Here is a 25,337-nt window from a genome sequence, read left to right as displayed (position 1 = left end):
TTAATTAAGCGAAGAGGATTAATTGCCAGTGTCCAACGCAACAAATAATGCGTGTGGTGTTTCAATTTACAATTTTTATGCTTCTCCACAGCCAAAAACTCTTCCCACCCAGCCCTAGACATCTTCCTTCCCTAGTAACACATCAATGCGTGCAATCAGGTTTGCAATCCTGAATGTCAGAGCAGCCTTCACCCCTTTTATCAGAGCCTGAGCCTTTAATCACCCTTAAGTCTGCTTCATACCAGCACCACTCCCACAACGGGGTGCCTGGAAGGATGCCTTCTGCTCTTCACTTTTACTCCTTATTTCCAGTCCACGTTGTTCCTGCTTTCCTTTGTCCCCTCTGCTTGGCATAACCTCGCTGGGCTCCCCCAGACAGAGCAGCCTGAGCTGTCCTGCTGGGCTTCAAGCCTTGGCACTCAGGCATGTAGGGCTGAGCCCTTGTGCTGGTATCCCCAGGAGCACGCTTTGCCTGCCTGTTGGGGGTTGGAAGATGAACCTGTTTCTCTCCTAAGTCCTGCATTGCGCACGGAGATGTAGATAAGCACACCTACGCCATGGATGAGGAGCGGGGAGGCTTGCAGAAGTGCCCTTATCTGCATTTCTTCTGCGCCCAGCTGGAAAAGCTGGGCCCATGGTGTTTGTGATACGAGGACAGCCCGCTGGCTGAAGGCACGGATGCTACAGGAGCGCATACTGACGAGTTTGTGGACCTAGGACAACGATGAAGCAGTAATGGGCAAATAAGAGACAAGAAAGTGTGACCAAGTACCACAAGATATGAGAAACAACAGCCCGTGTCTGCCTTTCCCCTTCTGTCTTTGAAGTCAGGCTCCTGGCAGCAAGCATTCCTTTTCTGCTCAAAACTGAGAGGTTTCCAAAATGCTTTGTTTCTCGAAAAATCCCACAAGCTCAGTTAGCCCAAACCCCACCAAAGCTCCAAGCGTTGTTGCGTGCTTCTTTTGACTACTTTATCCAGTCCTGCACCAGATGACAGAGACCATCTGGATAGAGTTGCAAACTTGCCAGTTACGAAATTCAGATACTCTTTTTGAAGAGTAAGCTTCAAGGCATATTTGTATTTATTTTATAAATAAATAGTCATTTTTCTATTACATCTCATGCACTGTAAAAGCCATGGAAGAGCAAGGAAATGAACGCTCAAAACATCTGCAATAGAAGTTATGGTAAGAGTAGTAAATCAGATTAACAAAACACGTAGCAGTTGGATTGCAAGACACTCTTCTAATGGTGCCTTCAGATACTTCAAATCTCTGATGACTAGAGCCAAATGATTACATGGCTTCACAGTAGCTCGGGGAATTGCAGGATTAGTGGGAAGAATAACGATTGCAGGAGGTCAAGTGGCTGCACTTGAGAAGTCCCTATTTTGAACAAGGCACTTCTGGAGAACATTTCTGGAAAGCTTTGACACTGATTCATCTGGAGAACACAACTGTCAGCTCCTCATGCTCAGGAGACAGATTCATGACTTCTATCTAGGGCAAATTATTTGGAGAACCAAGAGCACAGGAAAGTTTTTTTCTACCTAGGATTTCAGATCTCAGTTTGTCCAGATCTTATATTCCATAATATTATATTATATCCATATTATATCCATAATTCTTATATTCTTATTATGTCCAGATCTTTTTTTCTACCTAGGATTTCAGATCCCAGTTTGTCCAGATCATTTAACCACTGCAAGATCCCTGACGTGCCATGTGAGAGCTGTAGATCAGCTCTGTTTGTGCAGCGAGTGGATACACAGACAGAACAGACAGACACCAGGACTTTCAGACAGATAAATGACAAATTTTATCCGTACAGAAGATCCCAGAGTAAGCAGCAATTATCTCAACATTTCCGCTCGGTCCCATGAGCCATGACAAAACGTAAACCACTTAATTTACACCAATTGGGATCATTACTTCAGAGAGCAAGCGAAAGATTTTGCAAGACAGCTTAAGTGCTCCTTCTGTGCTGCTCACAAGCACTCACCACTGAGCCTTGGTTTGCCTGTCAAAAACTCAGGTGCAGTCTTCTCATCTGGGGCAGCCAAGACTGTAATGACAAAACCATCCCCGGTGCTCTGATGCCAGAGATACGTAAGCTGTTATTAACAGATTTAATTAAAGCAGCTTCTTGAGTTCCTTTTGGTAACTCCATGTGATGTACTGCATCACTGGCTCTGCTGACGGGTCTTGCCCATACAAATCAGGGACCTCCTCCTGTTCTGCTGCGTTTACTGAGTGTGATGAGATCTCTGGAGGCAGGATGCTGCCTAACGCAGAGGGTTACTCAGTGCTGGAGCGGGGCAGAGCAGGAGCTTGGATAACAACATCCATGTGACACAGCAGCTCAGCCTTTCCCACTGCAGCAACAGCACAGGAGGAGTTTTTGAGCGGGGCTGCACACAGCGATGAGCCAGCCAACAGGCCAAGCTCACGTGGGCTCAGCAGAGGGGAAACTCCCACCAAATTACGCCTGCAAGCACCACGGAGTCACGTTAATAACATGCAGACGTGTCAGCTCTTTAATGTCCACTGAGCCATAACTACATTTCTCCAAAATCTAACCCAAGAGGGAAGTCAGTCCACGTGCTCTCAGCATTGCCAAGAGTGCTACACTGGCACCCACAGCACGTTACTCCAGCCTCCAGAGCTGGTACGCCGGGGCTCAGCTCTCTGGATGAGCCCAGCCATTTAAATCTCACCTTTGTCCTTAGAGGGAACACGAGAAAGGATGAGGGGCCAGGTGAGAGTAGAAAGCTCTGCCATTAGTACTGCTCAAGACTCTGTACATAAAAATGAGGCAGCTGATGTGCAACAAATCCAGTGAGTTGGTCAGGCAGAGAGTCACATCCTGCACTCAGGCAGCAGAACAAGCTCGAGCTTGGCCAAGATTCTGGCTGCAGAAGAGCCAGATGGAGCCAGTCCCTCTCAGCATCATCAGCACAGGTCTGACTGAAAGGATCATCTTCCCTCTCTGCTAAGTGGGAAAAAAACAGAGGACTCACACTGGTGAGCAGCCACCCAAACCTGACTCACTGGCACGTGATGACAGAGGTTGTGCAAAGGGCTGCAGCCTCCCATTGGGGCAGCTTGAGTCCATCTCCCCTAACCAGCTCTTCTCCCAACACCAGCTGCGTTAACACAAACACTCACAACCATTCATGTAGCTAAGGGCGACTGCTTTGTGATAGGAGATTGCCTGGCTCCAGAAAAGTAGAGGTTGCCAATTTCTTTGATTAAAGAAATAGGGGGAAAATAGTTCCTTTGGCAACCTGGAAAAAAGCAGGTCAATAACCACCACTGCTCACAGATTTGCTTCTCGCCATTCCTGCAAGTAGTACATGACCTTCTGCAGCAACTGTACAATGCACACTTGCAGAAACCGATGTTAATTTGTTAATGTAAGAGAAGCTGAGCCTTTAACACAGCCCAGAAGCTTTCCCTATCAGAGAGACAAGGTAGGCTGAAGACTCCTATGTGAATACAGAAAACACTTGGGTTATCTGATAATAAATCAGGTTAAGTTATTGTCAGGAGGAGGAAAAGAAGTGAGTGGCCAGTTTGGAGATGCTGCTGGGTCTGCCAAAAGGACAGGGATGAGGAGGTGGGGGAATCCCTCTGCAGATTACCGTTGTTAAAAGACAGTGAAAATGAGTATGTGGGAGAAGCAGCCTGCAGAAGTAGTTTAGCAGAGAACAGCAGCAACCTCCCACAGAGCCTTAAAGGTATCGAAACCCTCGATCTCAATGTGGAAAACACAAATGATTTGCCACAGGCCCTAAAACTGGTCTGGCTATTACAAAGAGCACTTCACTGACTGTGCTGAAGCACAACATTGTTGAAAACCGAGCACATTGTCTTGCAGGGAGCACCAGTGTCCTGCCAGGGCCGGGGATGCTGCCACATGAAGCAGCAGGCACGGTCCTGAGCAGCTCTGTGCTGTTGCCAAGACAGCCCATAGTTTCACACTGCTTTTTCCTGGCACTACCATGAAGCAAAACCATTTCAACTAGGTGGCCCAAAAACCCACTGCAGAACTACAGCAGCACGCAAGTGGTAAATCCCCCAGTAATTCCATTCTCCAGGCAAAACCAGAAGAAAGTTTAGCTCTCTGGTGGCTTCAGTGTTAACAAAACACAAAAGTTCATTCAAAACAGCCTGGAATGTATCAAATGTTTTATCTGGTTTTGTTGTTGTTATTGTTAATAGAGCTAGAGGCAGTTTTCTGCTAAAAGAACAGCTGTAATAAAAAATAAAATAAAATGCTGGGTGGCACAAGGAACACATAGCGGGTAAAATAAGAGGATTAATATTAAGGAATTTAAAAAAAATAGTGCAAGTAGTTCCAGAAGAACTATAGATGTTGGACTGAAGAGGAACCACATGGGGACATCCAGCTGGGGGACAGATTATCTCATATCACTCTGGGCTGATACAAGATAAGCAGCTCCATCTCATGCTGACCTTAGTGGACCATGTGTCCAGTCCAGCATGACAACTCACGCGCAGGTAGGCAGTGAATTAAGAACCACTGACATAGGCAAGGACGGAATGTTACCATATCTGCAGGTCTAGGACAATTTGTCTTCTATCAATTTCTTTGGTGTAGGCTTTTATTCCATTGATTCTAGGGCACTGAAATAAAGACAGACAAGATAGGGCATGGTTAATACCTCCTAAGTCTAAGAGAAGAGTCCTACAGTGTTGCAAAGCAGTCACACTACCTTCTCGCCGAAGTGGATCTTGGTAAAGGTGCATGTTTTCAGATGTACGCTCTTTGCTCTGATTTTGGGTTCAAGAACTTCTTTAAATGTTTTTTCCATGATTGTCCCGAAGTACGGCCAGGCCTGTGTGAGGACCTAAAGTACAGCAAAAGCAAAAACACACTGAAGATTCTTTGTGTAAGATACTCTTAGTTGAGAAACAGGCAAAGAAAGAACACCTGGCTACCAATGTCTGCCCTTTTAAAATACCAAGTAACGTCTGTGCTTCTTAAGTCATGGTTACGGAAAGATTCATCTCAGTTCCACAGAAAAGGAATATGTTTTAGGAACCGAAGGGTGAGTTTTCAACAGCACGGCACTTGTTGACTGCTTCTAACCACAGTGGCTGAGCCAGCAAAGCCCAGGGTTAAAGTTTCTGAAGCGCAGTAGTCTCTAATTACTCGGAAGTGTCACAGAGTTCCCTGCAGATAGGTTTATTTAGAGAGGAAAGAGGTGAGCTTTCACATCCACAAGACAGTTTGCTAAAGAAAAACAGGCGAGTTACTAGATACTGAGTTACACGTTCTGCTGTTCTGCTTTTAAAGTCCCAGAGTCAGTTCCAGTGAGAGCTTGACTACTCCTGATAGGAGCACCTGGCACAGAGCTTTCCAGGAACCTCTGTAGCAAGAGGAAATACCATTACTTTTGCTAAAGTAATGCATATGTACACACATGCAATTTTGTTTTGTTTTTAAATCTCACAAGCGCTGTGGTTGAATTTATCAAACCTACATCAGCCAGGCACACACTTGGCTTTCACCAAAGCCTGTGACAACTCTGCCCGCTCCAAGACTTGAACACAGACACTGATATGGTTGTGATGTGTTGTGGTGACGTGATAATTTTGTCAGGCTTGGCCAGTGGAGTTTGTGCTGGGATTCAGCTCAGAGCAGAGGGCCTCAGAAACTGGAGTTCAGAGCTCCTCACCTTGTTCAGCCACTCCACTCGCTCGACGTCAGGGAAATGGACCTGGAGGCGGAGAAAAATAAAGTGAGTGCCACATGCAATCCGTTTCAGTATACTGCATCGTATGCAAAGGATACCACAGAGCACAGAACAGGATTTAGAGTAAGCTGAGATCTCTCTGCCCTCATACGCACATCATTTATAATTTATTGCGGCCTTGAAAAACTGCGAAAATAATAAAAGGTAAAAGAAGAGAGGTGTGCTGATGCAGCAGCCTGCCTCTGGGCGCATTTATGTGATTAAAGCAGGAGTCACATCCTGCTCCTGCTGAACAGCAGCGTTAGATTCCTAACCCCTCTTGGTCATGCAGTGGGAAGAACCTGCTTCCCTTCAAGACCACGAGGTGTACAGGACCTGTTTCCTGTGCTGGCTCACCCCATGTGCTGGCTCACCCCAACCAAGGGGCTGCTGAGCAAAGAGCCACGGTCTCCTGACTACAATCCCCCATTAAAATCTTCTGGGCATGGTATTTTCAGCCGGTGCTCCAGGCTGGCAGAAGGATATTGCACAAGGGAAGGACTTGTCGAGCTTCTCAGCTGCTCAGCTCTCTGAAAGCACTCGGATGCACAGGGACTCCTTATCCCAGCATCTAGCCTGATGCAGGAACGGGGTAGGACAATGCACTACCTCTGTATGTGAGAGCTGTGAATTGCACCCTTCAGGCAGAGGTTTGCTGCTTTATTTAGCAGCATTCGGAGAGGTGCTCAGAGACATTTGGATGGATCCGACAGTAGCTTGCTTTTTTCCTCTAGCCTGATGTATGATTTCAGAGCCCATTCCCCTTGCTCAAACAATGCTTCAGATGATCTCCAATTACTACATTATAAACCAAAGGGAGGTTACCACATTCTTTACAAGCAATTTCTTTTGATACTTTAGCTAGCAGCTTTTCCATTGAATGGGAAGATGCAGGCTCCCTGAAATGCCTTCCTACCTGGCTCTATCCGCATGATAGAGCAGGAACACAGCACCAGAAGGGACGATCAACACCACCACAACGCAGCTCATGTTTCACATGAAGGAGGGTTATGTGAATCGGGGGACCTCCAATTCACCTGCCAGCCTTTCATCTTTCCCCAGAGGGCCCTGGGTGCACTGAGGGCAGCAGCTCCCCAGCTCCAATGTGACTGGCGAGCCCCGCAGCACTCCACAGCACCCGCAGGATGGCTCTGCATCAGTCCCAGGCAGGGCAGAGCAGGGATGGAAGTGGTTCAGTGAAGGAGAGGTGCAGAGGTACAGGATATGGCCCAAGAGGACAGACTGGGACCCAGGGCACCACTCAGGGCACTGGATCCCAAAAACAAACTCACAGCCCACTTGTGAGACCCATCAACATTAAAAGGAGAAGTGTAGCACCATATAAACCCCTGAACTTTGCCAGGACTGTTCACTAGGGCCACAGCTGCTGGAGATGCAGCCACAAGAAGTATCCAAGAAGCAAAACCAGTGGATAGGAGCTGGAGCATGAGGAAACAGGCAAAAACCATGAGATGGAGGTGGCAGCCAGACCCACCACAACAAAAAGAGAAATAAAACCCACTGCTTGAGCCACAGATGCCCAACTGGGCTGCCGAGGGCAACCCCCAAAGCAACCACAGTGAATCACAGATCGCTGTGGCACACCTCAGGTCACCCAGACACGAGCTCTGAGCACAGCCTGTCCACAGGGCGTTATAACAATGTGCACGTCCTGCTAGGGTCTACCAGAAGTCGAGTTCTGCCCTAGGTCAGCTCGGTGGCACCACCAAGCTCTCCTCCTGACCCAGTTGCTTACTCAAGCAACTTAAATGTACTAATATTTTTTTTGGAAAAAGCACAAAAGACAAAAACATAACCCAAACCATCTCCAGTTCCATTGGGAGTTCAGACTCAATGCCCACCCTTGTTACTAGCAGGAGCCCTGGCATCAGGGTTTTGCTCCCAAGCTTGCAATCGGTACAGCACAGACAGGAGAAGCACAAAATATTTCCTACTAAGCCCAGAACCAGCCACCAAGAGCTGCCAAAGTTTGCACTGTCCCAAAATAAGGCATACTCCGTGCCCTTGGGCAAATCTCACTATCAAAAATCATCTACAGAAGCAGGCATACGTCTTGCCAATATTTCAGGAATGCTGCAGAAATTACTTAGCATCTGAAAAGAGCTTTGAAGATCAAAAACCCCAGGTAAGGGGCAATTACTAGCGAGTAAAGGAGAAGTGTAAGTTTCTGCAAGGCTCCACCCTGCCCCGGAGGAGGCCACACCAATGATCCCAGCAACAGCAAAAAGCATGTGAGACACGACAGCGCCAATCCATTCAAATACAACAAAGGAATGTATCCTTCAGCATCACTGTTTTTTTGTTTTTGTTTTTGTTTTTGTTTTTTTTTAAAAAAAGGAGATGGATTTCTTAGCTCCCTGTGCAGGGACAAAAAAGTGTGTCTGAAGTCTAAAGAAGCCTGAGCAAGAAACTGGCAGCCCAAGTTTTAAAAGGACCGCTCTGTACCTCCAATACCAAATTCTCCTGGCATGAGGCGTTTGGCACCAGGAGGAAACCCAGCACACCGCGATGTTCTCACCTGCAAGCTGCTGCAGCTGCAGAAGCAGCACAGAGAAGCCACCGCCACCACCACCACCACCACGGAGCCAGAACGGAGGTGGAAGCAGCGCTGCCTCTGCTCCGGGCACTGAGTGGTTTTTACAAAACCCAAGGTAAATGCTGCCTGGGCTGAAGTCAGACAGCCTCACCTCTCCAAGACATAGATCTGACTCTGCCTGAGCCAAGCAGATTTCCAGCCACCTAAGATGGCACAGGAATGCCTCTCCTCCAAACTCACTGGCAGGTTTTGGCCAAGAGGCTGCTGCTGGAGCTCTGCCCTGCAGATTCCCTAAAGCAGCTGGGTGGGTAGACAAGGGAAACCCTCCTGGTGTCCCCACTGAAGGAAAGGCAGTGACACAAACGCATCTCCTTAGATCTGGTACCAGGACTGTGCAGAGCCTGAGCCACAGCTGAAGGAGCCCCTGTGCTGCTGCTCCTACGAGCACAGCGCTTAACCAAGTGGTGCAATCAGCCACTGGTCTTAACTCCTCGCTGAAGGGATCCTCCTCATTTCACTCCAGGGCACCTGAGGAGACAACAATTTACCGAGCCCCTAAGACAAAGCCATCGCTCCGCACCTCCAGCGCCTTTCCTAGCGTTGCACTGCAGCTCCAACCCATGCTCCCACCTGAATTTTAATCCTACTCCCACCCCTGCATGTCAGGAGAGAAGAACAGAAGGGACTTTTTTAGAGATATTTCAATTGAAGGCTTGTGAACACTGAAGTCAAAAAAGAAAGATAAAAAATGATGACACCAAAGACAATAAACCGAACAGGCAGCAGGTGAGAAGCAGCCTCCAGGACTGGCACAGAGGGAAAAGAAACAGAAGATCAAGCTGATGAAGGGAATAGAAAGAAAATTAGAAAGGAAGTTAAAAAAAAAAAAAAAAAAAAAGTCAAGTATACTGTGTAAGCAAATGCTAGCTGATGCTGAACAGAAGTTATCAGCATAGGAGAGGAGATGTGGCAGTACTGATAAAGGTCAGAACTAAAAGCACACGCACTGGTATGGGCATTTCCAACCACAACTAAAGGCTTGAGATTGTGTTTGTGTGTTGGGGCTGACCCCGGTTTTTTGGTGACAAGTAAGGGATCCAGTTTCTTGCTCCTAACACCCCACCTGGAGGATGTCACAGCACGGCTCCCGCAGCACCTGCCCGAGAGCCGATAGCACCACGCTGCTCCTTGCTGCTCCGAGGGGTGTTAAACACGTTGTGAAAACAAACAAGCAGAAAAACTTCTGCGTTTGGCAGGGGGAAGAGGAGCAGGGAGCTGTGCGAGCTCTGCCAGGAGCTGCTGGGAGCACTGCCTGCCTTTCACACCGTACCAAGGAGCACCAAGGGCTGCAGATAACAACGCTGACTGTCCATCGCTGCCTCACAAACAGAGCTCTTTGATGGTCTCTCCCTGCCAGGAAAAGCACTTCCCAACCAGTTCCTGGCACGTTTCTTAATGCTAAGCATACGGTGGTTAGAAACAAACCCAAGCCACTAATCCTTCCCCATTAGCCAACCGAGGGCACGGAGCAAATAGCCCCGGACCCAGAAGCAGCAGCACAGCTGGATTTACAAGTTTCCTCGCTTTAAAGCCGGGGATGGCTAGGAATAAACGCAAACAAGTGGAGGGTGGCTGTCCGCACCACCAAGAGATGTCTCTTCGAAGGTAAGCACCTGTGGCTTTCAGCAAGAAGAGTATGTTATGTTATAGATTTATTACTATTATCGCTTTAGCAAGCAGAGTGCATCATGCTATAGATGCGTTTATTATTATTTATTTTGAATGACAGCAGGGAGAGGAGGAGGAAACTTTTTGGATGAGGTCTCAAATAAGCATCTCCCCAGACGGGAACAGCCACAAAGTAGCAGCACGCATTCAGAAGGTTTCTCTGAGGCACAGCAGCCCATTTTACGGACACACTCAGAACCACACACAGCTTTCCTGACCAAAACTAACTTTGATTTTGGTCCCTGCTCTGCCAGCCAAGACCCGAAAAGACGGGAGGATGCTGCAGGGTCCCAGGCGCTCCCCTCAGCTACTCCCCACACGGGGCACCCCTGGCAGCCCCCGGCACCCACCACCACCCCCAAAACCACCACAAGAACCCCCACAACCCCCACAAGAACCCCCAGAAGCACCCCCAGGACCCCCACTCACCCATGCCGGCAGGTGCCTGGCCGCCAGCCCCCTGCACACCGCCTGCCTCTCATCCTCCAGCAGCGCCGCGGCTGCCTCCAGCCGCTGGCGCTTCCCCCGCCGGTTGTGGCCCCAGCAGAAGCAGAGGGCCAGCCCCAGCAGCACCCAGCTGCCGCTCAGCCCCAGGTACCCGGCCAGATAGACGGGACCGAGCCACAGCAGCGCCCGGCCGGCGGCCGACAGCAGCGCCCGCGGCGGGGAGGCGGCGGCTGAGGGCGCTGAGGCGGCTGAGGGCGCTGAGGCGGCTGAGGGCGCTGAGGCGGGCTCCATGGCGCGCCCCGGCTGCCAGGGGTCGCCCCGGCAGAGTGCGCTGCCTCCAGCCGGCGGCGAGAGGAGGGGAAGGGAAAAAAAGGGAAGAGAAGAGAAGGGAGGGAACCCCTCCGTCCCCGCCCCGCAGCTCGGTGCTCAGGGAGCCGGCTGCGGGCAGCCCGGAGCCCGCTGCGGGGGAGGGATGGGCGGCAGGAGCCGCCTGTCGGTGCGGGGCGCCTGCTGCTGCTCCCGAGTCGGGGTGCTCTTCGGTCCCGGTTCCTCTCGTTTTGAGGGGGGCACCCGGGGTGTTCACCCTTTGGAAGAAGGGGAATTATGCGTTAGGGGGTGCAGAGGTATTTGGGAATCATGAGGCGCGCTTAGAGATGCGTTTCCTCTCAGCAGATTAATCCCATACCACCCTATATATGCCTTAGGAGACACGCTGCGATCCTACAGACAGGTCCAGGCTGTGCTTTCCTCTGCAATTTCCCCTGCATTAGGCAGAGGCTACGCTTTGTGTGGTAGATGAGTCGAGAACATCCGTGAGTGGTGCCAGCTTTCACCCCGGCCCCTTTTCATAGCAAACAGTGGGCCTGGCTCCAAGAAAAGGAGGCCCTGTTGCTGGATAACAGGGTTTGGACCCCAATTTTGCCATGGAATTGGCGTTTAATAATGGGTCAGTCAAAAAAATCAAACAGTGCTGCAAGCGATCCTAGTTTGTACATTACTCATCACACATGACTGATCTCGGATAGAAATCAGTTCAGGCATCTGAAAACATTTGGACTCAAATGCCTCACATTAGGCAAACTCATGCGTGAGACATCTATTAACAGGTACTTTGGGAAACAAGCCCCAAATCTTCCCCTTCTGCAAAAGGAGGATGACTATGTTCATCTTCCTGGGGGTGTTGCAAATATAAATGTGCCTGGAGCATGCATAAGGACTTTGTGCAGTGGGCAGTAACTCTCCAGAAGCTGTAGGCTGCAAGGCAGACAGTATCAGCAGGTTCAAAATAGGATTAGACAAATTCTCAAACAACAAAGCCAACAAATGTACTCCCCACAGCTGTGGATGCGGGGGAGGCTTGAAGGAAAAGGACTTCTGAAAACGACCAGGCTCGTACTCTCTCCCAAAACAGCAATTTCTATTGCCACCAAGAGCAAGCGGACCAGTGGTCTGACCACAGAGGGCATTTCTCTTCATAAAACAGAAGAGACACCAAAAACCAACAGGTCTAACAGGTGAAGGAGTATCTGCCTTCTCTGATATCATACATTAATAAACATGCAGTGCTGAGTTTGCACAATTACATCTATCAGGAGGTATGTTCACATGCAAAAATACACCTGTTTTTGTTCTACCCTTGACCAAAAACTGAGGCTGACTTGTCATTTACTTTTCCCCACTGCCATTTAGAGCATTGTAAAACATTTTCAGTGTGACATTTCAGTCATGGAGTGAGCCTTCTCACAGTTAACTCCGAGCCCCGAAGTCTGACCTTTCAGAAAAATAGAATCATCTAAATTAAATGGGGGCTTCGAAGACTTAAAAGTCGCTTTTGCTACCAGGAGAAGCTGTAATAAAAGGTAAATCCATCGTTTTCCTCCTTCAAGTTACTACTCTTGTAGAGTTTGAGATATTTAGCTCAAACTCAGAGAACTACATGCAGTTTAGAAGCACCGACAGGTGGCAGCTTTTTGAGTACTAAAACAGTGGGGCTGCAGTGAAATACATAGTGGCCAATTTCATGAATAAATTACTTCTTTGTTGTTTTTCTTATTCTTCACTCAGCTGATCACAAAAAAATACGTTCTAGTTAAAGCAGAATAAGAGAGCTCTCTGTAGAAATGAAAAGAGCACTTTCAGTCCTGCAAGACATCCAGCAGCTGCTGTTTAGTGAAGGAGATGCTTCCACGAAGGCAGAACTCCATGTTCCATCACGTGCTGTCCCCCAGGACCCCAAGCTCAAAAATAACCACGCTTTAGTGGGCACTGTGTGTTCCTTTGCTGCTGCCTCTTACCTTGTGAAGAGACAATTCCTTTCTATATCTAAAGAGGTTCTAGGAACTTTAACAAAAATTACACACACACACAAAAAAAAAAAAAAAAAAAAAAAAAAAAAAAAACACAATACTTCTTTAAACTCATACTACTAAAAATTTTAACTGAACAAAAGAAAAAGAGGAGTAAGAGATGAAAAATTGCTTTTATCAAAACAGGTTTCACAGAAAGCTCAGACTAAGTACTGTGCTCATGAGAATGAGATAAATCAATACTCTGAGACCTTTGTTAACTCTGTATATGATGGATAGTAGTTACCTTTTAAAGAATAATCGTTTCCTGCTGTTTTATTAAATGTCAAAGCAAATACTGAATCACCAATCAAGAGGACAACTTAAGACCTTTCCTGTTGGGGAAAGTATGATCTTGACTGTGAGCAGACTGCTTTCAAGCATCAGATTTTTGAGCCACTTGAAGCTAGTCTCATTCTCTAGTACAAGGAAATTACACAATGTTTCTCCCCACGTACGCAGGCCAGTCATTAAGGTTGTCACCCAAACTTGTCTAGCTTGACCTCTGATTTAATCTGACTAGCTATCACCACTGTAGTTTATTAGCACTATGATAGATGCATACGTTGTAGCTGATTATGACACAGGGCTTTTACAGAAAATTGCAAGGCTTTAAAAATGTATTAGTACTAAATTTGCTGTCTCTCAAGCTGGCCATGGTAACTAAGGCAACCCATTTTAAAGGTGGGGAGTTATGAAAAACCACTGCCAACGCTTTTTCTTTTAACTAGAAAGAATATGCAAAGGAATTAATCTGAAAAATCCATACTGCATACTGGTTTGGTATCAGAGGGTTTACTGATAATGACTTTCTAACTTTTTAACTTTCCTGTAGCTGCAAGGCTTGTGACCAGTGTGGAATGTCCCACATTAATGCAACTGAATACTAAAGGTACACTGTCTTTTCTCTATGCATCCGCAGCAAAACAGAAAACACTTATGTAAGGATAAAACCTTATTCCTTGCATTAACAGAATGACTTCTGTACCAAGACCTGATTAAAGCAGTTACTCCCTTATTGTTTAGTTTCCCCTGGCTTCATACTCTGTCCAGGCACTGTTCATCCTGTCAAGCAAAGCCATACCTGGACTCTACCCATCACAGAGCAAAACCCCTTGCGGCTGCTACTCCTGTCCACTCTTGAGCAAAGACTCCTACTGAGAACATCTTCCCAGGGAAAGCTGTGGCTTCTCCATTCTGTTAGGTTCTGTTCAGAAATAAAATCTGAGCTATACAACTCAAGTGAACCTGTGCTACACTGTTTGGTCAAGTATGTTGTTCTGGCTGGAGACAGGGACTTCTTATGGGGGATATAATCACATGCAGAAGGCTGGAAGACAACATCATTATTCGGGAATATGTGAAAAGTGGTGCTGGGATTAAGTGATGCTTATTTTTAAAGACTGCTTCACTGTGCTGCCTCCCCCATACCGTGCTTTGTGTCTGCCTGGCTCATGGCTTCTCTCTCTGCTTCTGTATAAGGGGCAGTACAGAGAGGCACTGATCTGATGGCACTTTTGGCAATATAGTAGTGAAAGCAGTAAGAGCAATTTATTTCACACATCCACTTGCTGTTGCTACAGAGGGGTCACTAGCGTGAGGGCAGTGCAGTGGGATGCAGAGTACGTACCCCAGGAGGAAAAAAGTGGCGTGGCACAGCATCCTTTGTCCAGCCTCACTCCTCCTGCCAGCAGATCCCACACTGCTCTGACACTGGGATTTGCAGTCTGGGTTAGCAGAATGCTGAGAGAAGCTACATCCTTTATACACAAATTATATAACTGCAGATAAGGCACAAGAAAGTGAAAGAATATAAACCACGATCTACAACTGTAGGGTTGGAATGAAAAAATAAATTTCACTTAAAGCAAAGAGAGCATTTTCCACTGCTTCCAGAGATGTCCTGTGAGTTGGAGCTGTCACTTTCCTGGCTCTGGTGATGACTCGGATTTCCTCACAAGTGACATCAAAACACTTCTGTGTCATCTTGGAGCCTGCACTGACCCATAAGCAGTTGCTGCCACCTGCTGAACAGAAAAACTTTTACGTCAGGAAGAAAGGTTACAACAAATGGAGCTAGAGCAGAAATTATTTGAGAGTAGTTATGACCTCTCTGCCTATGACTTATCCCTGGATGTTATCACAAGGTAGCTTTGCATCCCATCATTAATGTTAGTATACAAACCCAATTTGGCAGGTAATTTACAATCTGAATTGAATAAAAATAATTTCTCAGCTGAAAAGTCAAATCTTGCTGAAATTTGACTGTATTTCCCATATAACAGAATCAGCAGAGAGCTGAAATAAGCCAGGGGAACTTCAGTTTATTTTTAAAAGTCTTCACAGAAGTACGACTTCTATTATTGCACTATACACTTTAATCTCAGCACAGTCAGTTAAATACATTGTTTCTTTTCAAGTTTTCCCTTGTCATAACATAGATTTATTCCTTTTGTTGTTGTTGTTTGAACAATTGTATCTGCAACAGGATCCGTGAGCACAAGATACAATGTCTACAGCCTAAAATTAATTCGACACATTTCTTGGAGGATAAAATATTTTATGGATTTTGTTATGTCAGTTGGTGAAAAGCAAGCAAAATACCCCTGGGAAAAATATGTCTCCACATCCTTAAATCCTTTTCTACTTTGCTGTGTTAAAGAGCATGCTAGCACAGGCTACTGACACTGTAAAAATTGCCTTTCAAGTGCATGACAAAGTTACAGAACAACCTTATTAATAATTTATAGTTTAGCCTGTAATCTCTACAGCTTATGTTTTGCTATATATTAAATGCTTAAAGACCTTGACTGAGCTCACAGAAACCTCTTCTTTAAGGAATTAGTGCTCAACCTTTGCAAAACACATTAAAAGCATCAAGCAGCAGAGGAAGCAAATGTACAAACCACAGAACTGCTGTCCCAGTTGGTACCTCCCCGTCAACGGTGAAGCCAGGAAAGAGAAACTTCTTGGTTAAGTTTCTTGGAGGGCTTTTTTGTACAGCTGACACTTTCCACAAATCCATTTAAAGTGAAGATCTCCCAGAGCACTATTCATGCCTTTGGTCTGTATTTGACAGCACAGGACACTGATCAGATTGGGGCCTGCAGAGCAACAACAGGAGCAACACATATGAAACCACGAGGAACACAGTTTGCATTTTTGCCTGCCCAGCCATCCCTTCATCGTAATGAATCCTGACACAGGAGCACCTGCCCGTCGTCTCCCACTTGGAGCGTGGCTGCCAAAGCTGGCACAGACACAGTTTGCAGCGGCGCAGCCAGGCTGGCGCAGTGCTGGGAACTCAGCCGCTCAGAAGCCACTTTCCTAGAGCCAAGTTATTGCCGAGGAGCAACGACATCTTGCCTCACAGCTCCTGCTGCGTTTCTGCTTAGCATGTTTAGCCTTTTCTGAGGAAGGGAAATGTGCACAGCCTGCCTGCCTCCCTCTGAAGAGCTCCTACCACCTGTTTTTGGGGCGTGCTTTCAGGAAAGAGACGATGCTCTAAGATGAAGGTCTGGATTTTGGGAAGTGCTGCCTTCAAAGCTCTAGAAAGGTCAGTGAAAAGCTTGTGCATAGCAGAACCAGTGCTGAATCCAAAAGCATCCTGAAACCTCCTCATGCAGGCAGTTCTATTCTGTGCTAGGGTTTTGGACTTCAAGACATGCACTGGGTGAATCTTCAGATGAATTTTCTTAGCTCATCATGAGTATCCGCAGCACACAAACTTGAGACTTAAAGGAATTGCCTACTAGGGAAAATTGGATCTCTTTACCCAGCATATCTCTGTGTGCAGCAACACGTACCCTAAACCTGAAAGAGCTTAGGCACAGAATGATTATTTGTTTGGACTCAGGAACGGCACATGATAGTACTTACTGTGTTTTATAAATGCAAAGGGACTGAGAAAAAGTTGAGGAAAGATAACTTTGGAGTAAGCTAACACTGCAGCTCACAAACACAAAATCCCCACCAAGAGGACTTCAGATTGCCGTGAGCTTAGCAGATACGAAGCCCACCTCAACCACTTCACCTCATCCCTGTGACACGGACGGCTGGGTGCAGTGGGCTACATCTGGGCTTTTATTATTGTCCATCCAAAAGGGATGGTAGGTGACATCTCCTCTTTACCCTGAAACCCTGACATAAGCATGCTGACAGGCTGTCTTCATCCAACTGTACTGAACTGCACGCTGTAGTTACAAAGCCCTCCCTAGCACTGTGCATACAGAGAAGGGTATCCCGGATCTCATTTTATAAATAGATTTCCCTGTGCATCTGCTCCAGCTCACTGCTTGCAAGTACCAGCCCACTCAGAGCACAGACCCGTGGCTAAAGGAATATTCATCTTAAGATTACTTTCAAGATCTTGGAAAGTTCGAAAGTCTCTGCAAGATTCTTTCTTTTTAGCAAAACCCCCAGCCCAGATACTATTTCTCCAGCAAGGTGGAATGCTGAGTGAGGCCTCCAGGGTGTTTTACAACAGCTCTTCCTATAATCATTTAGTGGCCTCTGCTGGCCAGGACTGAGAGCCTGGCAACTGGTTAAATGTCAGCAGTCCTGCACCCAGCCAAGAGTTACGTAGGTAGGTTACTGGTTACAACAGCAGAGACACCACTACAGCTCTGCATCAATCCGTAAGCACCCCACCTCATGCTAAGTGTGTGGCTCATGTCAGTCGCTGACAGCAATAGAATAGTAGGGGCCTTGCAAAATAGCTCAGGTTCTCCGAGTCTTTTCTACCAGACTCCTGCAAGTAGGTGCTTGTATCCTTGTTGGAGGCTGCTAAGCTATGTCCTAGATAAAACTCTTCCCAAAGACAATTTTCATCACCCAAACCTTCCATAAGTATTACTTCTTAAGGTGTGTAATGGGCATAAGGGGTATATCGAGATCAGTACTCCTGGGTAGACGAAAAGTAAATAGAAAAGTAAGTAAACGCTTAGCACTGAGGGATATCAGAGTAAGATCATCAGCTGTTGCAAATTATTTTGGCTCCATTGCATTTAGTGGAGACAAATTAATACGGTGGAGTTGATTGTCTGACCTGCAGTTCAAGATACACAGCACTAATGCTATTAAAGCCCATTTCCAAGAGCGGAAACTAGGGTAGAGAAGTTAAACGACTGGCTCACTAATACAATGAGGAATCCTAGCTGGTCTCTGGTTTCCAAGACAATGTTTGCAGTGTGTTTGTGGTCTCAGTCTTATTCAGGCAGCAGGAGAGAGTGTTATTCAATCAGGGAAGCTAGCACTACCTCTGGGGTTGCACTAACTGGAATTATCGTTTCCTGCTCTGGTGCCTACGCTTCAAATGTTAAACAAACAAACAAAAAAAAACAACAAAAAATTACACTGTCAAATAAAAACAGTATTTTCTGCTTTAGGAAGAGGTAGCTGTTGATGTAATCTTGGTCTGTTATGAGTTTGATTTCAGATGGCCAACACTGTTCATTCTCAGAGTGCATTCAGTTGCTGCACATGAAATGCAAACAAATGGGTGTTTAGGGAGCAGCATTTGAATGTGACTGCTTGGAGGCCCGGAAATCAAATTCACGGGTTTTCACTGTGTACTTGCACTAGAGAAACCCTTTGTCTGGAAAATTACATCACATCAACTGCTAGCTTCTGCCACTATGTTTCTAAAACTTCAGACTCGTGATATTCATTATAACCATTCTTTACCAGGTAGGTTAAATTTAACACACATGAAATTTAAGGAATAAAACTTTTTTTTTTTTTTCTGAGGAAGTATTTGTCAGTGAGAGATTAAATTATCCCCCTGCAAGGAGAAGGCACAAGTGAGGAAGGAAGGAGGGGCAGTGTCACAGGCTGAAACAGTTTCCTTAAACCAGATGTTAAGGGAATATTAGGGAACATTATTAGTAGGAGGGCTGTACTAATTTTTGCACTTTTTACTTTTTGCACAGTGCAATCCTTTTGTGAATTTTAGTAGACTCTAGAAGGGCTTGAGAAAGGAAAAAAAAGTGAAGAAGTCACCTACCTGCTGTCTGGGAAGTGACAATTTGTATCTCTGTCACAGTACACTGTGTAAGAGTGGAACAATTTGGGGAAGGGACTTTGTGTCCTCAGTTCTGTGGCTTGGAGCTAGCTTTGTTCACCTCCCCCCCTTTATTTTTTTGGCACAACGAATAAGATGCCATTTTTTCACCTGGCTAATTTCCTCATTTCAGCAGGAGAGAGGACTCAGAACATCCTAAGGCTCCAACTCTAAGACACTGCTCAGTGAAGTGGACAACCAAGCCATGGAGGCTTGTACCACTGGTGGACTGTACGTGCAAGATGGCAATGTAAGTTAGGAATAAGCAGGAAAAGCATTATTGCTAAAGATAAAGGATGGAAAATCAGGCCTATAAAACCTTCAGCTTTACATGGAGCTGTAGGAATACCATAAAAGAAGGCACTGACTGGGAGTGTGCATAGCTGGGAGCAATCTGCTCTTCCAAGAACAGCAGTTTTATGACAAAGGTGTGAACAGAAGTGCGCCCAAGGAAATAGAAAATATCATTTTGATTACTCCGCACTTCAGCTGAAAGATCTTGCCAAAAAGATTGCAAAAAGCATATGCCCGCTATTTTCCAACCATCAGAAAAATAGGACTGCTTTCCTAGTGTTCTCCCTAACTTTGTGGGAAAAATTCAGCTTTCCAGCTTATCAGGTTTTTCTTCATACTCTCCCAATACTAGAGAGCATAAACTCTGTGCTGCTGGAAGAATCTTAAGTTACCCTGTCCTTATAAACTGATATTCTTCTGTTTGTTACTCTGTGGGCATTGGTGGTCTTCCACTGCAGGAATTCTGTTTGAGATACAGTCGCTCCATGTTCTTTTCCCTACCTTTCTATCAGTTCCCAGTCTTTTATGGCTTCCTGATTCCAGTAGTTGCTTACAGAAAAGCCTGCTGATACAAAAAAGAGAAAGATTGATTATTTTATTCTGTGAGAAAACAAAACAAAAATCCTACTTCCTCTTCCTCTCAAAAGAGTTCCTACAAAATTTGGGGTTCACGTATTATAAAGAAAAAAAAAAAGATATCTAGATTGGCTAAAGTTATCTAAGCTATCTATTTACCTCATTTACCAACAAAATCTGGTGAGATGGGATGCCCCATTCATTACTGAGTGTGAAAAAGCCAACAGTTCTGTCTACTGAGAAAGTGTTCCTCTTCTGAGCTCCAAGTTCAATAAAGTCATGCAGATCTCAAGCTGGAAACACAGTAGTAACTCTGTCTATTCTGTCTGTCCAAACTCTCTTCCATTTGTTTTATTCCTGAAAATTATCTTATAGGTGAAAAACCTCTTTTGTTCAGGGGAGCAAAGTAAAGGCTCACAAGACTTAATTATTTCCTTTTTTTTTTTTTTTTTTTTTTTTTTAAAGTACTGCTTTTCCTTCTCATAGCAAACTAAAGTCAGATCAAAGTGTAGAATAATGCATCCACTGGAGGGCAGGCCTGAATCTGGCAGAAAATGCTGAAAATGCCTTGAAGGAAAGATTAAAATGTTATGGTCAGCTGCATGGAAGCTGTCATGAGTCATTCAAGACTCATTAGTTAAGAGCAGGTTTTTTTCTGAATGAGTAGTCCTATGTTTCAGACACAAAGTCCAGAAATAGAGGTTCTCACCGTTCACGTCTAATAAGAGTCCTAAATGAATCTCTGAGCTTGGCTCTAATTAAAGTTGTGACATTGTTAGTTGAAGTCAGCAAACCTCCAGAGGACTTTCAGCTGCTCTGACAATCACCAACTGAATTCAGAGGCGCTGAGACCCAGGACTGAACTTGGCCCACAGGATTTGTGTGTTCTCACTGCAGCACTGCCTTCCAGCATGGGCACGCAGGACTCATGCTCTGAGCTCCCTGGAGTGAGAGGTACCTCACAGAGGGCCCTTCCTGTGCCTGCAGTCCAGAGGCATATTGGATGTGCACAAGGAGAGGTGGCGTCTGGCTCCACCTCAGCCTCACAGCCAGACCAGACCCTAGGCACACACAGGAAGGGATGGTTCTGGGTGTGCACCTGATGTCCCACTGCCTGCCCTTGCAATCTGTGCACACTCTACTGCCAGGTCCCCCACCACTGTGGAGATGGCTCTGCCCTGGAGTTAATTACATGCCACTTGATCAAATACTTCATACTACACTTGTTTCTAGCAGGGACTGAGCTTTGCTAAGCAGTTTGAGATGCTAGACTTTAGACAATCTAGATATGTTTTGGATTAAATGCCACATATATCATAACAAAAGGAAGGAATTTATTTCACGTGGCAGCTGAAGATCCCATGTTTAATATTACCAGATTTTTAAAACACCCAGTTTTCTTTCTGACAAACTGTAAACTCAATTTCTCCTCGCAGTTTTCATGAGTGCATATTTAATGAACTTCCTCCTTTCACCAGTGACTCACTCCTTGAAAGGCTATTTCACAAATAGTATCTCCATTCCAAAGGAAACAAGCTGTTCCCTCTTACGTTACTCAAGTAGCTGCAGAAAAATACATTAAGTCAAAAGATTTCAAAATGCTTAAGGTACATAACTCAAAAATAGTAAGTTTTTAATCAATTAGTTTTATGATACAACTTACTGCCTTTTAAAGAAATGACTCAAGCCATAATTCTAAAATTGACTAGAAATTCTGGGTGCTTGGCTGGAGACACCTTACAATTGCACGGAATCTGTAAGTTCATGTCCTTCTCATAGTATCAAACAAAACATCTGTAGCTTTTCTGAAAATCTTGCCTATAAGCAATGCAGCTATCAGGAGGTAGAAACTAGCACAGTTCTATAGGAATTCTCTCAGCAGCTGGTGTAAAATCAGAACCAGGATCTAAATTAGAATAGCCATTGGCCAAATAGCCAATGCTAGCACCCACTAAGACATCAGCTACACTGCATCCATTAGGACAACTCTACAGCTGCAAACTTTTTAAATAAATTAGGATCTGTTTTCTGCCTTACCTTGACATGTGAGTAAGGTGATGACCCAGGTACTTACATTATTAATGGCTAGCAATGCATTTAGAGTTGAGCTGCTGGTGATAATCTCAAAGAAAAGATACTAAAAAGCCTCCAAATAAGCAGTTGGAAAACACATTATCTTGACAGAATGGGCCTGAGAAACGGTCATGCCTTTCTTCCTGAAGAAAACCAGAAGTGTAATCATATCTTTAAGGAAAGAGAAAAGAAAGAAACAAATTTATAAGAAACAAAACATCCTCCTGGCAGTATCTACTATAAGATAAGAAAATGCAAAACTGTCATGTTATATGTCAGTCACAGAAAGAATGTATTTGAAAAAGACTTGTCAGGGGAGTATTTGTAAAAGCCAGCACTCCTTAACATATTCAGAGGTTCAAATGTTATGAAGGCACAAGGATCCTTCCAGCTGAAGGGAAGTCCATCAGAGCCACGTACATCTCTGAGATCTGGCTACCATGAGTGAAGACAAAGAACTAGTAACACCAATATTAAATTGAGTGATAAAATTAAAACATTATCAGGGTCTTCTCCACTCACATCTAGTCTCAGAATTTGCCTCAGGTACATTACCTGTAAACAGACCTTCCAAAACTGCTCCACGACAAGAAGGTGTTATCCCGTTGCTGTCAGTGGAAAGCTTTGTGCTGTTAGACTTCTGTTGGGTGTTTACAGACACAGCTTCTGTTAAACATATCAGTACAACAGTTACTAAATGGTACCAAGATAAAGACAGGCAAACATAGAAATTATGAAAAACAAATAAGAGTCCATACACAAGTAAGACTTTTCAGTGTTAAACTGTATATAAATGACTTCAAACTGGTCTCATTCTCCCTGAAGGTTAAAAAAATAATTTGTTGTAAATAGTTATTTTTGTGTCTATTGAGACAAATATTGTGTCAAAATATTTGACACTATTTTATACTGTCTGGATTTCTTTATTTTCAGTGTCCTGAAATCAAGCTGTGAACATCACTTCCTCACATTTTTAAACTTTAACAGAGACAGAGTGGTATATTCACTTGTCTGAATGATAAGAGACTATCATGACCTCTCACATGGTCAATGTGTTCAGTTTCAACCAGTAACTTCTGTTTAAAGCCAAAAAAGTCTGTGACCAAACACAGGCACATCTTTCTATCACAGGTGCACCCCTTGGTTTTCTTTATCAACACTTTATGAGAGTTGGATTGTTCTGATTTGATGCAGAGCCCATTTTGGAAAATATTTTTCAACTAGATTCTGTAAGACAGATCCATCTAGTTTCAGTTCATCCTTTTGGGAAGCACTTTCTTCCCTTACCTATTCCTTCTACCTGAATATTTTAATATTTTAATATATACAATCCACCTTAGCAGTCACATTCAATTGTACATCAATTTCCAATTTCTGGAAGAGTGTCCAGAAGTGTTCTAGACACTTACTTAAATTACAACCATAATCACAATAATAATTCATCACATCTTTCCCCAAGGTACAGGAATTGCTCTATTTCTGTGTGAGATGTTATCACTATAAAGGGTGGGAAATTTCAATAATTTTGTAAGTGCAATGAAAGACATGTCGCCCTGTTTCATTAAAGAGGAGATTTTCATTGTGATCTGGCATGTTTGTGAGGTTAAGAGAACAGATAGAACAGTTGTGCTTTTCCATTGCCTCCTCCCAGATATTTTTTCCAGAGCTTTTTGGTTATTTTTAGAGTGATTATTATAAATTAATAATGTCACTCTCTCCCTTTGGCAGTCTAACACACTCCAGAGCAACAAGCATAAACAACCTGTGGGGCCTGGAAGACTGAAAGGAGGACTGTCCACAATCAGCGAGTTGCTGCAACGTCTGAGGTTAAAGATCCCTTTGTTTGCATTCTGGCAAAGCTTTCTGGCTCAAACCTATGAAGATATTTGGATGCTTCACTGCCCGTGGCACCAGAGGGAGTTAGGTACTTGAATGTCTTGCCATTTGGTCCCTCAGTGATTCCCAGCAGCATCTGATGCCATTATGAACGGCATTTAACAGAGAACATTTAACAGCATTTAACAGCTGAACAAAGTAAAGGCTCTTCAAGGAAAGCAGGCTACAGTCAGGCTCCTCCTGTGCAATCCCAGGCTAGGAGGATCAAGTGCCCTCCCAGGCACCAAGTTCCAAATTATCTATCACCTTAAATATACATGTCTTTGGAGCAAATGTTGAATGTAGCACGGAAACGATTAGCCTAAAAGGGCTAATACTGATTTCAGTGACAAAATGCCTGTTGTTTTCAGCCAAGGCAAATCAGAGCTAAAATTCCAAACCTCTGAAGAAAATTCAGCATGCCATTTCTGCAAAAGTAACTTTCCTTTTATCTGCCTACTAGTATAAAAAGAGTCTAAATAAATACATCAAGATAATGAACCCAACAACAGCTCTAGACATAGCCACAATTTGTACACTCAGTTTAGCTGTGAGCCTGAATTTCTTCTGACCAACAGTGTTTGAACCTTCAAAGGAAATACAATAAAAGTAGTTTAATGATAACACAGACTCTGCTGTTTACAGTTTCGTGCTTATAGATACACTGCTGAAGTTTTTTTGAGGCCCGCTACTCTTATTACAACTTCTTCAGACTACAAAGCACCAAGGATGGCAGCCAGCAACTTCAGACTACACCGAAAGGCAGAAGAAATCAAATAATGTCAAAGGGGGATGACTTTTTCAGAGGCTTGATTATTCCCCTAAAAACAGGACTAGGCACAAAACCAGTGTTGAGGTGAAGCTGGTTGATCTTTACTGATACCAGGAAAGATTTAAGACACCTACAAACATTTCTGAGTCTCACAGCGTCCAGCACTGTTCCAGATGACCCTTTTGCTGATAAATTAAGAACTGTGTCACTTAATCATTTTAAATTGTTTCAAGCTTTCGTAATTTCAGAAAAAGCTTGAACATGTACTCTGAGCATAAACTGCAGCTGAGAAACCAGAAACAAAAGAGAAAGAATAGCAAATTGATTTTAAAACATTTCAGACATTCTGGAGATCTGGCTCATGAGCTTTAAATGTCTGCATTTGGCATTACCGAGCACACTGGCTGAATATCTGGCCAGCAGTCTTGCCTTCTGGCACTCGTTTGTAACACTGAAGTCATATGAAGCTCTTCTCTCAGTTCCTAAATGCAGACTACTAACAAGACGTTTAAAATTCTGTGCATGTTCAAGAAAGCGCTGGATCAGTTTACATCAGCTGAAGTTTCACCCTGATACCTAGGGGTGCCCTTTCAGATCTCTATTCTGTTGTTTGTTGGTTTTTTTCTGCTGGTTAATCAGGTAATCAGGAACACTCATTACATATAATTGTCATTTTTATTCACTTGTAATTCTATTTTGCATAAATAAAGTTCTAAAATGCATGAGTCCTTACGCATGTCTCTGCAAAGGCAGGAGGTCTGCAACACAAAAAAAGCTGTGCATGCTTGTCTTAATCAAGGTCAATTTGGATGTGGACACTGTGAGCCCACCTTCAACACAGACATCGG

At 44.7% G+C, this 25,337-nt stretch overlaps 1 protein-coding gene across 1 annotated transcript in view; it reads right to left on the bottom strand.

The window, feature by feature from the left end:
* ESYT3 (extended synaptotagmin 3) overlaps positions 1 to 10,784 on the bottom strand; it is a 29,531-nt gene extending 18,747 nt beyond the window's left edge. Inside the window, exons 1-4 of the mRNA XM_032190055.1 lie at positions 10,476 to 10,784; positions 5,705 to 5,746; positions 4,739 to 4,873; positions 4,573 to 4,649 (exon numbers count right to left, since the gene is read on the bottom strand). Coding sequence (XP_032045946.1) covers positions 4,573 to 4,649; positions 4,739 to 4,873; positions 5,705 to 5,746; positions 10,476 to 10,784 — 563 coding nt within the window. The remainder of the gene's footprint in view (positions 1 to 4,572; positions 4,650 to 4,738; positions 4,874 to 5,704; positions 5,747 to 10,475) is intronic.
* Between the last annotated feature and the right edge of the window lie 14,553 nt (positions 10,785 to 25,337).

The sequence above is a fragment of the Aythya fuligula genome, chromosome 6 (genome assembly GCF_009819795.1).
Source record: "Aythya fuligula isolate bAytFul2 chromosome 6, bAytFul2.pri, whole genome shotgun sequence".
NCBI classification, from domain to species: Eukaryota; Metazoa; Chordata; class Aves; order Anseriformes; family Anatidae; genus Aythya; species Aythya fuligula.
The sequence above is the reverse complement of the archived record's forward strand: the minus strand, read 5'-3'. Positions and strand labels throughout refer to the sequence as shown.